This window comes from Hemitrygon akajei, chromosome 7 (assembly GCF_048418815.1).
Source record: "Hemitrygon akajei chromosome 7, sHemAka1.3, whole genome shotgun sequence".
Classification (NCBI taxonomy): Eukaryota; Metazoa; Chordata; class Chondrichthyes; order Myliobatiformes; family Dasyatidae; genus Hemitrygon; species Hemitrygon akajei.
In genome coordinates, this window is record NC_133130.1 from 23,611,106 (window position 1) to 23,628,318 (window position 17,213).

Below are 17,213 nucleotides of genomic sequence, written 5' to 3' on the forward strand. Positions count from 1 at the left end.
GACCATGATTGCCTCCGTCATAGGAAACGGCACATAATAATAATGATGACTGTAAGTGGACAAAATCTGGGTAGCAAGGAATTACCAAAGAGCCGAGCAGGACTCAGTGGCTGAAGCGGCCTCTTTCTGTGCTGTCCTTCTACCACTCCATGCGTGACCTACTTTCCAGCTGGGGAAGCTTCAGTTTACTGCAAGTCTTTGTTACTGCACCATTAAATTATGCAACCACTAATTGGCTTAAAGAACACCACTAAATTCTGATAATAGTTGGCGTGGAAGTTTAGCTGCTTGCAATGAAACCTCTGCAGGCTCAAGAGTCAAGTTTGCACTGTGGCTGTAGTTAACCAAAATTCACCTTTGCCCAACTATCTTCAGCGATGGGACTTAAATAAAACTCCCAAGGAAAGTATGGGCGTGGGGAGAGAGAGTGGAAAATGATCTATTGACAACACAAACACAGGAAAAGTTGGGGTTGCACAATGCTTTCAGTACCAGCCACCTGGGTTCATTTCACGCATGCATGGAGTTTGAACGTACTACCCACGATCTTGTGGGTTTCCTCTGGGTGCTCCGGTTTCCTCCCGTAATCCAAAGACAAACGGATTGGTAGGTTAATTGGCCATTGTAAATTATCCCATGATTAGGCTACGGTTAAATCAGGGGATCGCTGGGTGGTGAGGCTCAAAAGGCTGGAAGGGCCTATTCCACGCTGTATCGCAATAAAATAAAAATCCCAAAGCAACAAACACAAAACATTGGAGTAACTCAGCAGGTCAGGCAGCATCTATGGAGAGGAATAAACAGTCAACGTTTCATCAGTCCTGGAAAGGAAAGTTTAAGAAGTCAGAATAAGAAGCTAGGGGTGGTGGTGGGGAAGAGGGGAAGAAGTGAGAAGCTGCTTAACCAAGTTCTTTGGAATGTGCCTAAAATTCAAGCATTTCCCTGCCTGGCTGCTGGTCTGTCTTTAGGGCAAAGCTTGGGGCTTAGCTCAGTGGCTGATGAGCGACTGGGGATTAGTTCCGAGCCTGTACCATGTGATTTCGACTGCGGACAAAGGTGAGTAAGCTGTGGGCATGCTGGGTTGGGGGCAGGAACGTGACAACACTTGCAGGCTGCCCAATACATTCCTTGCTGATTTGATCTGACGCTAAATGACACATTTCACTATATGTTTTAATGTATATATGATAAATCTACTTCATCTATTTAATCTTTAGACAGAAACAGAAACTGCTGCAAACTCTCAGTAGTTCAGCCAGGAGCTGCTGAGAGAGAAAAACAGGAGCTCCCATCCTCTGAACTAAAACGCTAATGCTGTTTCTCTCTCTTCAGATGCCGCCTGACCTGCTGAGTGTTTCTGTCTTTGTTTCAGATTTCCAGCATTTGTATATATACATTTAAAAATTTCCAAGACATAATGTAATTTGCCTCTGCAAAGAAAGCATATTGTTTATACAGCACCTTTCAAGGTCATTCCTTACAGTCAGTGAAGTACATATGAAGTGAGGGCTCTGCTGTAACCTGGGACCTGGGAAACACTGTGAGCATGGTAAGATTCTGCCCACATCAACAAAGTCATGGGGAGATGAACTGCTTTCTTTCGGAAGTATTCACTGAAGACTAGCATGACCCCTGACATGAGGGAGAAGCCCCCTGCTCTGTGAATCTATCTGAGGGTCTAAAGAGGTTTTGAACATCTTATCTAGAAGGGAAGTATTAGACTGTGGGCCAAAGGGACGGTAACGTTCTTTGTTCTATGTCCTAAGGCTGCACCTCAAACATTGCTGCACCTCCTCAGAACAGCAAAAAAATGGAGCCTGGGTTTTTTATGCTCAGGACACTGAATAGGACTGAACTAACAAACCCTTGCCCGCCCCACCATGGTGACAAGGATTGGAAGGGAAGCTGGCCTGGCTGCCGCATGTGATGGAGCTCCGTTACCTCCTGAGGTATGTGTTTGTCAGGTGAGGGCAGTACTGCACTTGTCTCCCTTCCACATAAACCAGCTGAAGGCTTTGGGAACTGGTACAGAAGAGGACATGAACCCCGAGGCAAATCAGTCATTGAATGGAGGATAGGTTTCAGAGGCTGAATGGCCTACTCCTGCTCCTTATTTCTTCCGTTCATAAATATGTAGGCAGCTGATAGGTTGAATCAAGTACCTTCAGCTGAGCGTCTATCAGCTTAAAACCCTGATTATCTCAATATATGTTCTGTCAGAAGCTCTGAGCATTTTCACCATGGCCGCTCTGCTTAAACCTAGCTTCTTCTTATTGGCCCTTGCCAGGTGCTTAATTACACATAATCCAACATCTCCTCACGATCTGTGGTGCAGAGGGTGTCTTGACTGCCCCCCAATTGTTCCTGTTGAAACCTCTCTCGCTACACACAATCCAGCGTCCCACCTCTGGCGTGCAGACTGCCCTGACTGCCCCCACTTGCTTCTGTTGAAACCTCTCTCACCGCACACAACTGCACCTTTCCCAGTGATCCGTGGTGTGCAGAAATCATTCTAGTTCTTTTTTTTATGCTAGGCGTTTTCTTTCTAAATTTTCACAAATGCAGTGTCTCGCTTTTGTGTTGTTGAACCAAAAGTGTGATGAGAGGGTGTGGGGAGCTTCGAACACCAAAATGTTTCCGAACTGCTCTCTTTTAGAGTTGACTAAATGTCAGCGCACAGAGTGTAGGTTAATTGTGTAGTTATCAGTTGGACTCATTTATCCTTCCAGACATTACTGTCATCGTGCCAAGCATTTCAGTGAGACACAGCGCAGCGTTCTCTATATTTAGTTTGCCTCAAGGTCTAAACATTGGGCTATATTTAAATAGCTAACTTCTGCTGGTGCACAGTGTTGCTATGTTGACTGTGAATACCACAGCAATAATAAATGTTATAGCCAAGGCATCCTTCAAGCTTTGCAAAATACATTCCTTCCAGTAAGGTTGGCGTTTTCCTCCCCTCCCGTCTCCATAAATAAGTTGGGTGCTGGTGACTGGCGGAGTCCTGCAGGGGCCAGTGTGGGGACCGCTTATTTTCATGTTATATGTCAACGGTTTGACGGCGGAATTGACGGCTTTGTGGTCAAGTTTGCGGAAGGTACGGAGATAGGTGGAGCGGCAGGCAGCGTTGAGGAAGCGGAGTGCCTGCAGAAGGACTTTGGGCAAATTGGGAGAATTGGCAAAGAACTGGCAGATGAAACATATTGTAGGGAATTGTATCGTCATGCGCTTTGGAGGAGGAATAAAGGCGCAGCCGATTTTATAAACAGGGAGAACATTTGAAAATTAGAGTGGCAAAGGGTCTGGGGAGCCCTGGTGTACCTAAAGGTAAACATGCAGGTTGAGTCGGTGGTGAGGAAGGCAAATGTAATGTTAGCATTCATTTTGAGAGGACTGGAACATAAAAGCAAGGACGTGATGCTGAGGATTTATAAGGCATTGGCTAGACCATAGTTGGAGTACTGTCAGCAGCTCTGAGCCCCTTATCAAAGTAAAGATGTGCAGGCATTGGGTCTGGAGGAGATCTACAAGAGTGATTCCGGGAATGAAAGGGTTAACATGCGAGGAGTGATTGATGACTCTGGGCCTGTACTAGCTGGAGTTTGGATGTGGAGGAGAATAGTTTGCACGGGAGATTGGATTGCTCTGTCAGATGGCATAAACTGAATGGGCTGCCCAGCTTCCGATGTCATTCAGAGGTATCTCCCACTGCTGTCGAGCCTTCACCATTGGGACAGTCTGTGGCAATTCTCTGTCTAGTATCGCCACTGCAGCACCTTCACTGCAAGATCTGTAGCAGTTCACACAGAAACTCTCATACCACACAGAACAAGACAGTCATGAGGGTAAATAAAACTGGAGAAGGCTTCCCAATCCAAGTGAACCTCATGGAAGTGAGGGGAGAGAAGGGTTTGCAACCCTGAGAACAAATCCTCCTCACTCACCTCCACTCAGGATCCCAAGCAGGTAACACTTCATTTGCAAGTCTGTCAGGGTTACCTGCTGAATTTGGTGTTCCCAGTGCATCGGAGGGACCTGACGTAGATTGGAGGACTGTTTTGTCGAGTGACTTCACCTCTGCCTGCCACCACAGGCAGGATTTCCCAGTGGCCATCCATTTTAATTCTACCTCCCACTTTTCCCCTCCTCCTTCCCTTTCTCCCATGGTCCACTCTTCTCTCCTATCAGATTCCTTCTTCTTCAGCCTCTTATGTTCTCCCCCTATCACCTCCCAGCTCCTCAGTTCACCCACCCTCTCACTTCCCCACCCACTTAACCTCTCCTTCACCTGGCGTGACATATCACCTGCCAGCTTGTACTTCTTTCACCCTCCCCACCACCTTCTTACTCTGATATCCTCCCCTTCCTGTGCAGTCCCGACGTAGAGTCTCAGGCCAAAACGTGGGCTATTTGTTCCCCTTCTTGGATGCTGCCTGACCTGCTGAGTTCCTGCAGCATTTTGTGTGTGGGTTGCCCTGAGAACAAATGGCTTTTCCCATTGCCGTTCTCTTCAAAAATTCTTTACCTGTATTCCAGAACAGGCAAAGAGTAAACAGAATAATAAAACAGATTTAAAGCTACTTCATTGTAAAGGCCATCGACCAGATTTTGTAGAAAGCATTTAAGACCTTTCCAAACACTTAAAACATGAATGCTGTTTAGACTCCTTTTTTAATTAGACTGAAGTATTATCAACAAATACCAACATCATCCCATCTCCACAGCCCTGCTTCTCCTTCTAGTCTGTTTGCCACAGGCCCCCCTCCCTCCCTCTGCCGGGGAAAATAGGCGGTATTTTCCACAGCGACCTTTGATGGCATTTTTTGTTAAATCTGTACTTACCGTTGATGCACTCGAACCGATCGCAGCAGTTGCCGGGCATGCCATCACCGGGAGAGACAATCCGAGGCACCGTGCCAGGCTCGCACTTGGGGACGCGGCAGATCCCCGGCAAACACTCGCACCTGGAGCACAAACCAGAAACAATGAGTGGGAGGCAGGAGTACGCCGAGACCTGGGCCTGCGTAGGAGCGCAACTGATGCATTCGTCCAAGTCTCTGAGAGAACATTAGGGTATGGGCTATAGGGAGACACACGAATTTGCAGGAAACGGAGTGATATGGATTATGTGCAGGCAGAAGTTACTGTGTTCAGTGCAGACAGGATGGGCAGAAAAACCTCTTACTCTGCTGATGCTGCAGATACTGGAAAAGCAGGGCAAGCACCTCAAAATGCTGCAGGAACTCAGCATCTAAGAAAGAGAAGATTCAAACTTCCTCAGGGTAGGCATACCTCGAAGAGACCTCGCAATGGAGCAGCTCAGCATGATTGTGTAGATGCTGAAAATCCAGAGCAGGACAGGCAGCATCTATGAGTCCTGATGAAGGGTCTTGCTCTAAAATGTCATGCCATACAGTACTGTGTAAAGACGTTAATTTAGCTAGGATGCCTAAAACCTTTGCACAGTACCGAATTTGTCAATGTGGACTGGAGAGCGACTTTGTAAATCTGGTGGATGTGGGGAATGACGAGGGTGGAGCGCCGTGGTAGGGGTGTGGGACAGGTAGCAGAGAAAGTGGGCCAGGGGGAACGGGATGACACGGCTGCAGATACAGCCAGCCCTGAGACACCACACAAGGTCATCTGATTCCAAAAAATAGGTTTATTGATCATTATAGAATGTCTCTCTGGTGCTTCCCCACTCCCTCCCCTTTACCCAACCACGATTACCCTCTCCCTCCTCTCTTTCCACTTCCGGTTCACGATAGAAACCCAAATCAGAAACAGGTTTATCGTCACAGAACATCGAACAGTACAGCACAGGAACAGGCCATTTGGCCCGCAGTATTGTGCCGAACCAGCCAAAGGGCAAACCAAAAACAGCAAATACTAATTCCTCCTGCTTACACAATGTCCGTATCTCTCCATCTTCCTTACATCCATGTGCCTATCCAAACATCTCTTAAAAGCCTCTAATGTATTTGCCTCTACTGCCACACCAGGCAGTGCATTCCAGGCATCCACCGTTCTCTGTGTAAAAAAACTTACCCCTCACATCCCCGTTGAACCTACCCCCCTCACCTTCAATGCATGCCCTTTGGCATTAAGACATTTCAAACCTGGAAAACAGATATCCCATGTCTACTCTATCTATGCCTCTCATAATCTTGTAAACCTCTGTTAGATCTCCCCTCAGTTTTCGCCGCTTCTGAGAAAACAACCTAAGTTTGTCCAGTCTCTCATGATAGCACATGGCCTCTGAACCAGGCAGCATCCTGGTAAACCTCTTCTGCCACCTCTCCAAAATCTCAACATCCTTCCTATAGTGGGGTGACCCCAACTGTATGCAATACTCCAGATGTGGCTACACCAGAGTGTTATAAAGTTGCAACATAACCTCTTGACTTTTAACCTCAATTCCTCGACTAAAAGCAAACATTCCATAAGCCTTCTTAACCACATTATCAACCTGTGTAGCCACTTTCAAGGAGTCACGAATTTGGATCCCAAGATCTCTCAGCTCAGCAACACTATTAAGGGTCTTGCCCTTCACAATATTCTGTCTCCTTGCATTTGCCCTACCAAGGTGCAACACCTCACATTTATCTGGGTTGAACTCCATCCGCCATTTCTCTGCCCATATCTGCAACTGATCTATATCAGGCTGTATCCTTTGCCAGTCTTCTACACGATCCACAACTCCACCGATCTCGGTATCATCTGCAAACGTACTAACCCCCCCATCTACATTTTCATCCAGCTCATTTGTAGGTCATCATTTTGTTTGCAACTACAGTACAGTGCAATACATAAAGCTATTACACGATTGCAAACAGCTTAGGCACCCTAGCTTTTGTACATATGTGTCAAAGCCTTCTGCCCAGTACTGTACAAATACAGAAAACCTACAGCACGATACAGGCCCTTTGACCCACAATGCTGTGCCAAACATGCATTTACTTCAGAAATTGCCTAGGCTTACCCACAGCACTCTAGTTTTCTAAGCTCCACCTACCATTTTCAAAAAATTAATTTTCTTGCAGGCATTCTCAATAAATCCAATAACCATAATAGGATCAATAAAAGACCGCACCAGCCTAGCAGGTCGTACAGCATCTATGGAGGGAAATAAACAGTTGACATGTTGGGGCAAAACCCTTCATCAAGACTTATGAGGTGATGAACTTCATGAGGTCTTGTTGAACGGTTTCCACCTGAAAGTGTTGCTCAAGAACTCCTGCACCTGCCAGATCTCTTGTGTCCGCTTCAGTTCAAGGCTGTTAACAACAGAGGGAAGAAAAGGAACCCCGGCATCTGATCGCTGTAGTGGTCCATGTGATACATAGGTGGAGGTATCCCTATCCTAATTTCATATTAATTCACCATTGGGTATTGCATGGTGCAGCAGAAACTGGTGGTCCACAGAGGTTGGTTATACAGGTAAAGTTGGCACAGTGACAAACACTCGTGCTAAGACCATGCTGGGCCGATCTGGGGAATGCTCACTGCCAGTACTGGCTCCCTAAACTAGAAAGCATGGGAGGCTGAAATAGCGAGGAACTATCCCCTTTAACCAAAGAGGCTTCCGTTTAAAGTAATTGGCAGAACAATTAGAGGGAAGAGGAAACAAATCTTACACACATAAGCCTCCATCATATTTAAACAGTACTTAGATATTTGTTCAAAGACTTAGAGGGCTCCAGACCTCGTGCTGCTATCTGTTTTCCTGTGGCATGAGCAGGAAGGACTGAATGGCCTGCACGTCATAGTCTTTTTGGTGATTTAGCTAAATGTTCCATTAAGTGACACAAACATATCGTGGTGAATTAATAAACCAACATCAAGAAGAGGCATTGGAAACAGTTACCAAGATTTGACTGATATGTGCTTCAGTCTCTAAAGTACTGACCACTTTTTTCCCTCTGGGCTCTGATTCTCAATACAGGATATTCCCATGAACTCCACCCTAGTCTACCATCCACCTACATGCTGGGGCAACTTACAGTGGCCATTTTACCTACCGACCCTACATGTCTTTAAGATGTAGGAAGAAACTGGAGCCATACCGTGGAAAGCCATACAATCATGGGAAGTTTGTACAAACTGCATACAGACACAGGCCTGAGGTCAGGATTGAAGGTGGGGCCTTGCATTTCGTTATAGAGCATTACAGCACAGACACAGGCCCATCTAGTCCATGACAAACTATTATTCTGTCTAGTCTCATAGACCCGCACTTGGACCATAGGCCCTCCATACCCCTCCCATCCAGACTTCTCTTAAATACCGAAATCGAACCTGCATCCACCACTTCCACTGGCACATCACCCTACACACTCACCACCCCCTGAGTGAAGAGGTTCCTCCTCCCTTAAATATTTCACCTTCGATCCTTAACCTATGACCTCTAGCTCTAGTCTCCCCCAACCTCAATGGAAAAAAGCCTGCTTGCAGTTACCCTGTCTTTACCCCATATAATTTAATGGTGATTATTTTATATTTATGACATACAGCTTTAAACAGGTGGAACCATTTTCCTTACCTGACCCTGTCGGACCCCTTTCATTACCTCTAACTTCTCCCAGCCTTGTTCTCTCTCTTGTTATAATTCAAGCAACCTTGGACCAGGCTGTTACATCGTTCTCTGTTGCACAGTGCGCTCTGCCACTGCAATCAAAGTAACTGTCGTGATCGGATCTTCTCGACCACTGAACGTTTCAAGAGCAGATCCCCCTCACTGAGCACCACCAAGCGAGAGACTCACCGTATCGGGAGAGTGCAGCAGCCATCTGCGGTCAGTCGAGGCGGGGTCTCCTGGCTGTCGGGAGGGCAGTCAACCTGCTGACTGGCGGGGCACTCCACTGTGCTGCAGTCCACGTTGTAGACTAAGGGAGGCAAAAGAAAGAGTCAACGCTAGTCACATCATCCCCACTCTTTGTCCAGCACATGATGATACAAAGAGTTAACAAACCTGGGTACTTGGGAGACCTTGTGTACTGGGGTTCCCTGGCTCCCCCATATTTGCTTTCTTCTCTACAGGGTGAAGATAGAGGGAGTCATAGAGCGTTATGGCACAGAAACAGGCCCTTCTGCCCACTGAGTCTGTACTGACCATCAACCTCCAGTTTACACCAATTCTCTTTTTTAATTCAGTAACAACGTTACATCATTCAATAATCAGGGCTTCATAAACTATCAACACAAGAGATTCTGTAGATGCTGGAAATCTAGAGCAGCACACTAAAAATGCTGGAGGAACTTAACAGGCAGCATTTATGTTGGGGAATAAACAGTCGAAGTTTTGGGCTGAGACCCTTCATCCGAACTGGAAAGAAAGGGGGAAGAAGCCAAAAAAAGAAGGTAGGGAGAGGGGAAGGAGGACAAGGCGGTAGATGATGGGTGAAATCATAGATTATTTGCAGCTTCAAAGTAAAATGCAATATTACTACCTACAACACACTCGAGCCCCTGAGGGGCCCACCATTCCCAAAATTTTCCATTGTGCCCATGAACATTGAGTGTTCCTTCTCCAGGCAAATTTCATTTTCACTATTCCGTGTTAGTTGCCAAGCTAGAGTGATCTGCCCAGGGTTAATTCCTGGAGAGGGAGGGAGGAGGGAACTCAGTGAGGAGGGGGGGGTTCATTTGTGGGAACGGGATGGTTGAACTGAAGACACTAAGAGACTGCAGATGCTGGTACTTGGAGGAACACGCGAAGGCTGGAGGAAATCAGTGGGCCCGGCAGCATCTATGGAGGGAAACTAACAGTCACCGTTTCCTTGTCCAGATGAAGGGTCTTGACTTGAAATGTTGACTGTTCATTTTCCTCCATAGATGCTCCCTGACCCACCTAGATCTTCCAGAGTCTTGTAGGATGAACCGCCCTTAACCGAAGGTTTAAGGTAGACTAGGGAGCTGAGGAAATCTGAAGAATGAAGGGGAAGTGGAACACACAGTGTTTGAAGTTCTGGTGGGCTGAAAGCTCCAGCATTTCAAAAGTACCCAGATGAGCTGGCCAATTGTCATAATTTAAGGCTGTGAACTTGGCAGCTACCCCAAACGGCTCTTTATAGGGTAGCATGAAAGTGAGAGATCAAGTGGCCTCCTACTGTGTCACGGATACTCATATTTCTATGAATACAGTCTTTCTGAGGCAAAGATTTGTCAACACACAATGACTGATAGTTACCCCTACATTTCACTCCGAGCTTGCCCCACCAGTGTAGCCGAAGAAAGTGTGAATTTACAGTATCTTCTGCTAGTGAGGTGTGAGGGAAGACCAACGCCAGCACGAACCCAGTGGTCAACTCCCTAGACCTTTCCTGATCCTTCACCTACTTCTACCTACAGTATATGAAGATCTTGCATTGACTTAAATAGTTACTGAAGCTTAAAACAAATTTGGGAAACTATTGGAACATGTTTTATTCCACAAATTACCTTCTGCAGTCAATTGGATTGGATCCTTGGCTGCCTTGAATATCAGGCCTTACAGAGACATGAGACAGCTAAAGATTCCCACAGCAAGAAATCATGGGTGTTCATGAATGAATTTGTATTTCTCTGTGAGAAGGCAGATGGGACAGCGTGCTCACATTTCTTGATGTAGGCATGTGTGCTGGCCTCAATATATGCAACATTGTGTGTGTGTGTGTGTGTGTGAGAATCAGAATCAGGTTTAATTTCACTGTCATATGTCATGAAGTTTGTCGTTTTGTGGCAGCAGTACATAATACTAAAAACTATAAATATATATATAAATTAAATTAAATGAGTAGTGCAAAAAGAGAGGAAACTGCTAAGATAGTGTCAATGGGTGTATTTAAGGCAGAGATTGATAGGTTCTTGATTGGACATGGCATCAAAAGACTACAGGAACAAGGCCGGGAACTAGGGTTGAGGAGGAGATTAAAAAAAAGATCAGCCATGATTGAATGGCGGAGCAGACTCGATGGGCCAGATGGCCTAATTCTGCTCCTATGTCTTATGGTTCATTGGGTTCATTATCCATTCAAAACTCAAATTGCGGAGGGGAAGAAGCTGGTCCTGAAATGCTGAATGTGCAGCTTCAGGTTCCTGCACCTTGTCCTTGACGGTAGCAATGAGAAGAAGGCCTGTCCTGGTGATGGGGGTCCTTAATGACGGACACCACCTTTTGAAGGTGTCCTGGATGCTGGGGAGGCCAGTGCCCATGATTTAGCAGACTGAGTTTACAGTGTGAGAGTCGGCATCTCTTAGGCATGTGTGTGCTTCTGCGTGAGAATGTATGTATTTCTCTCGTGCCTGTGTGAGCGTGCACGTGTCTGAATTTCTCCGGCATTCGTGTGTGTGATTACTTGTATATCAGTGGCTGCAGGATAGTTGGGGGGGGGGGGGGGGGAGGGTGTGGGCAAAATGACTGTCAAGTTTCTTGATCCTAAACAGACACAATGCTGTGCGAATACAGAAAATCTTGAAACCATGTGTTGGTCTATTAGTAGCAAATGTGCTCATGGTTTCACTTAAAATTCCTTGGTGCTATTTTAAAGAGCTCAACCTGTGGATTTTGCATGACCACACCAATGCTTTCGCTCCAAACATTGCAAAATACCTTTCAGCCCCGGCACGCCAGAATGCCAATTTAATGTAACTCACACAGAGGAGGGTACTTTGCTCAACATATGTGTCACCAAGATAACCTCAATGCGGAGGTTCAGTAGGATGCTTTGTGGGCACTAACTGGGTCGAAGGAATCGGAATGGGGTCTGCAGGAGGCCAGAGGGGCAAGGCTTCGGGGGCAGTTGATAGATACAGTGAGGAGACAGTGCAGAAAAAGGTAAGTTTAAACACAAGATATTGGGAGAGTGGGTCTAAAACAAGTCCATCTAATTGTGAGGTGGTGGGTGAGCAGGTGGTAGGTTACCATGATGATAGAAGAGGCTTGGGGTACGGAGAAAAAGATCTGACAGCTGGAGTATTTAGTGGGGCTATGTGTTTCTCTGCACCTTAGTTGTAAAAAAAAGAAAAGTGGAGAATTGTTAAAATTTAGATCAGATTTATTTAATAATAACATGTACATTGAAACACACAGTGAAATGTGTTGTTTGTGTTGATAACCAACACAATCTGAGGATCTTCTGGGCACGGCCCACAAGTGACGCCACACATTTTGGTGCCAGCAGAGCCTGCCCGCAATGTTTAGAAGAACAACTCTTTGCCAAAATACAACAATCAACAACAGCAAGACAATTCCCTTTCCCACTCCCTGCATCCCCACCTGCACACAGAGACGGGACTCCAACTCCAATGGAGAGAGTCTACAGGGAGATCTGAGTGTCACAGCTATCACAGTTCAACCTGTATACAACACACAACAAACTGTGCAAACACAACCAGGAATAAATAATAATAATAAATAAACAATATACATTGAGAACATGAGATAAAGAGGGAGAGTGTCCTAGAACTCAGACCCAGCGATGATGATGAATTGACAGAATGATGATGATGATGATGATGAAGGGCGATGATGATGAAACGGCGGTATATTTCCAAGTAAGGAAGGTGAGCTACCTGGGGGAATTTGACAGAATCCAAAACTCTAGGCCAACGAAGTCATTCACCTGTAAAGGCCTGGAGTTTGTCAACCAAGTCGAGTGGAGTTCATTGTCACGTGGATGAGTACAGTGAAGCAGAGGCAAAATGACAAGCTTACTTGCCGCAACATCCCGGGCTGTATTGTATAATTTATGTATAACTTTTGTTCTGTGTTGTTTGTACAAAAAACACAGAACAAAAATTATATATAAATTATACAATACAGTGGAGACAAAAAGACTGTGCAAAAAAAAAGGATCAATGCTAAACATCAGTTTAAAAGTTCAAGGTAAATTTAATATCGAAGTTTTCTTGCGGGCATTTTGAATTTATTCTATGGCACTTCAATGAATGCAACAAAATCAGTGAAAAGCTACCCACGAAGGCTGTCAAGCAATGAATACAAAGTGCAAATAATTTTAAGAAAAATAAATAAATAATGCTGAGAACATCTATTTATTTATTGAGAATCAGTCCAGCCCTTCGAGCTGTACAGTCAAGTATTTTGTGTTTTATATTTGTAATTAATTTGGATCACTTTGTCGAGATCTGTTTTCACTTTAACATGAAAGAGTCTTTTTCTGATGATCAGTGTCAAAAAAGCCAAATTAAATCCACTGTGATTCAATGTTGTAAAACAGTAAAACATGAAAACTTCCCGGGGGGGGGGGGTGAATTCTATTTATAGGCACCGTAATCCTAGCCTAATCATGGGATAATTTATACTGACCAATTGACCAACCAACCAGTATGTCATTGGACTGTGGGAGAAACTGGAGCACCCAGAGGAAACCCACGTGGTCAGGGGGAGAACATCCAGACTCCTTACAGGCAGCGGCAGGAATTGTACTGTGAAGCGCGGCATTAACCACTACACTACCCCATGTGTTGTAGAGTCCTTGAAAGTGAATCTATAGGCTGTGGAATCAATTCAGAGTTGAGGTCAGTGAAGTTATCCACGCCGGTTTATAACTGAAGCGTTGTAACTGTTTGTAAGCCTGGTGGTGTGGGACGTAAGGCTCCTGTGCCTACTTCCTGATGGCTGTAGAGAGAAGGCCGCATCACAGATCAGTCCTTGGTAGTGCAAAAGGAGGTCTGTATTGTTGAACCTGGTGGTGTAGGGCTTCACAGTAACAGCAACGAAAGCAATAAACCCTTCCCAGTTCCTTCAGCCTTGCTGACTGCACGGTGCTGACAAATTTTCCTCACTTGGTGTTATACCAGGTATGGGAAAATTTCAGACCTGGCTGCTTCAGAGCCTTGTTAGCAAAATAAACAGCACTTGGATGTACATGGTACTGAACTGCAGAATTTGCTAAACACTGCTGTCGGCACTTTACACCAGCTGATGGATGAAGGATTTTTACCAGATCTCCCCATTGCACTGGGCATGAGGCTGGATTAAATCAGAACTTAAAAGAGATGCTGGGCTCAGTCGGGCCAATTGATTCTAAAAATACCCTTGTCCTCATTTGTGCAATTTTTAATCAGGACCCAGTTGTAATGGCAAAATACAGGCTGGTGGATGGGGAGGGGGGGCTCTGTGAAAAGAGAGGGTGGAGCAGAGAAGGATGGTGGGGGGAGGGGAGTTGGCTGGGAACAGAGAGGAAGGAGCAGAGATGGAAAGTAAATAAAGTCGTACAGTTAGAGAACACCAGAGCACAGAAACAGGCCTTTCAGCCCATCTAGTCAGTTCTGAACTATTACTATTGGGCACCATGGTAACGAGGCGGTTAGCGAGACACTATTACAGCTCGGGGTGCTCCAGAGTTACGAGTTCAGTTCCTGCACCGTCTGTAAGGAGCTTTGGCATTCTTCCTGTGACTGTGTGGGTATCCACTGGGTCCTGCAGTCCAAAGACGTACCGGCTAGGAGGTTAATTGGTCATTACAAACTCTGCTGTGATTAGGCTCGGGTTAGATAAGCGGATTGCTGGGTGTTGCAGCTCGTTGGGCCAGAAGGACCCCTTCCCTGTTGCATCTCTAAATAATTTATTAATTATGCTTCCAGTTCCATTAACCTGGCCCTCTATACCCCTCCCATCCATGTACCTATCCAAATTTCCTGCATCCACCACTTCCACCGGCAGCTAGTTTCACACTCACGCCATCCTCTGAGTGAAGAAGCTCCCCCTCACGTTCCCCTTAAACATTTCACCCTTCACCATTCACCCTTGACCCAAGCCCTGGGTGAAATGGGATAGAAAGCAGTGTCTGGAGATTGGGAAAGTATGTGGGAATGGGAAAGGCACAGGGACGGGAGTGGAGAAAAGCATGGAATGGGAATGGCATTGGAATGGGAATGACATGGGAATGGAAAATGCACAGGGATGGGAAAGGCCTTCCTCTGAGCAGGGTCTTTACAAGATGGGTGACCCCAGCCATTATCAGTACTCTTCAGAGATTGTCTGCCCGGCATCAGTGGTCGCATAACCAGGACTTGTGATATGCACTGGCTGCTCATACGACCACCCACCCCCTGCTCCCATGGCTTCACGTGACCCTGATTGGGGGGTTGAGCAGGTGCTACACGCCACCCAAGGGTGACCTGCAGGCGAGCGAGGGAGAAGCACCTTTCACCTCCTTTGGTAGGGACGTATCTCCACCCTGCCAACCAGGGGACAATCATAATCACGGAGGGGTTTGGTGGCTGGAAGCAGCTGCGCAGTGACCCCTTGGGTGCTGAGGTTAACAATGAAAGGATTCAATGGCAAATGCAGCCGAAATGTTGATTCTCTCACGGAGGGTTTCCCCGTGCCTCAGTGCCCACGTGTACCTAAACCTGGGATCATAGGGCTCAGAACGACAGCAGGCTACATCTCCCAGAGAGACATCCAACCACATTGCAAACGAAGCCACATCGAGTGACTGTGGACAGAGTGAGTGAGCTAGGTCTTGAGGAACATCTCACAGGAAGAAAGGGAGGCATGGGGAACAAGTTCATTGGATGAATGGGAATTTGGGGAGAGAAATTTCAGAGCTGAAGTCCTTAGCCGCTGAAGGCATCTCTACCAAATAGGGAGGCACAAAAACTGAGGCTTGAAATGGAGGATTGCAGAAGGCTGCTACAGAGACTGGAGGGGCTTACAGAGATAGGAGGTTACGGAGAACATGGAGAGACTGCAAAACAGGACTGAGAATTTTTTAACTTCAGTCTATGGGGATCTGGTGCCAGGAACCAAACTTTCAAACTTAAGTCTTCTCACATTTGCTCTCTTCTTCTCTCTCCCCAACTTCATAACACTCTTTCCATGCACTTCAGAGTCATAGAGAAGTACAGCACAAAAACAGGCACTTTAGCCAATCTAGTCCACACCAAAACCATTTAAACTGCCTGCTCCCATTGATCTGCACCGGGATCATAGCCCTCCATATCTTTACTATCCACGTAGCTAACCAAACTTCTCTTAACCATTGAAATGAAGTTCGAATGGACCACTTGTGTTGCCAGCTTGTTCCACACTCTCATGAACCTCTGAGTGAAGAAGTTTTCCCTCATGTTCCCTTCAAACTTCTCCCCTTTCACCCTCAAGCCATGACTTCTACTTGCAATCCTACCCAACCTCAGAGGAAAAAGCCTGCTTGCCTTTATCCTATCTATCCCCCTCGTAATTTTGTATACTTCTATCAAATCTCCTCTCAATCCACGTTCTAAAGAATACAGTTGTAACCTATTCAATCTTTCCCTATAACTCAGGTCCTCCAGACCCAGCAACATCCTTGTAAACTTTCTTTGTATTCATTCAACTTTGTTCACATCTTTCCTGTGTAGGTGACCAAAACTGCACACAACACTCCAAATTAGGCTCCACCAAAGTCTTATACATCTTTAACATAACATTCCATCTTCTGTACTCAAGACATTGAATTATGAAGGCCAATGTGGTGAAAGCTTTCTTTATGATCCTATCTACCTTTCATGCCACTTTCACTGAATTATGTACCTGTATGCCCAGATCCCTTTGTTCTACCACACTCCTCAATGCCCTACTGTTCACTTTGTTGACAGAGTTTGAGCAAAGATTAAGAATTGAATTGAATTTCACTAAGGCAAACTTCAAAGTTTGAAGCAAATTTATCATGCAAGTACATAAATGTCACCATATACAACCTTGAGATTCATTTTCTTACGAGCATGCATAATAAATCCATAATAGAATAATAACCATAATAGAATCAACGAATGACTGCACCAACTTGGACATTCATCCAGTGTGCAAAAGACAACAAACTGTGCAAATACACAAAGAAAGATGTATAAGGAGTTGAGCTGTTTCAGATGGCTTGTAATGAAGGAGGAAACCTGACCACTGGAACAAAGACTTCGGAGAAATAATGCTGTTGGTGATGGCTGCTTGTAGATTGCAACATGCCTCACAGGTTTGGGCTAAGTGACTATTCTCTCTCTATCTTAAAAATATTTCTTACAGGTGTAGAGGCGAGGAACAAAGGCATGATTTTGTTATGTACCAGTAGATGAGAGGACTAAATGTGACTGAAAGCAACAGGAGCAATAACTGATCTACTCCCTGTTAAACACCGCTCATACATCTTATCATCAGTCTTAAACTGCTGTGGCCAGGATCTGCCTCGAACTTCCATTGCAGGGGTTACAATTACCTCCAAAGAATAAATGGG

General features: G+C 45.6%; 1 protein-coding gene across 3 annotated transcripts in view; it reads right to left on the reverse strand.

Moving 5' to 3' along the window:
* Positions 1 to 17,213, reverse strand: part of crim1 (cysteine rich transmembrane BMP regulator 1 (chordin-like)) — a 262,049-nt gene that overhangs the window by 123,053 nt on the left and 121,783 nt on the right. For all 3 annotated transcript variants that reach the window (XM_073050510.1, XM_073050511.1, XM_073050509.1), the window contains 2 exons: positions 8,765 to 8,885; positions 4,843 to 4,964 (listed from right to left, as the gene is read on the reverse strand). In XM_073050510.1, coding sequence (XP_072906611.1) covers positions 4,843 to 4,964; positions 8,765 to 8,885 — 243 coding nt within the window. The remainder of the gene's footprint in view (positions 1 to 4,842; positions 4,965 to 8,764; positions 8,886 to 17,213) is intronic.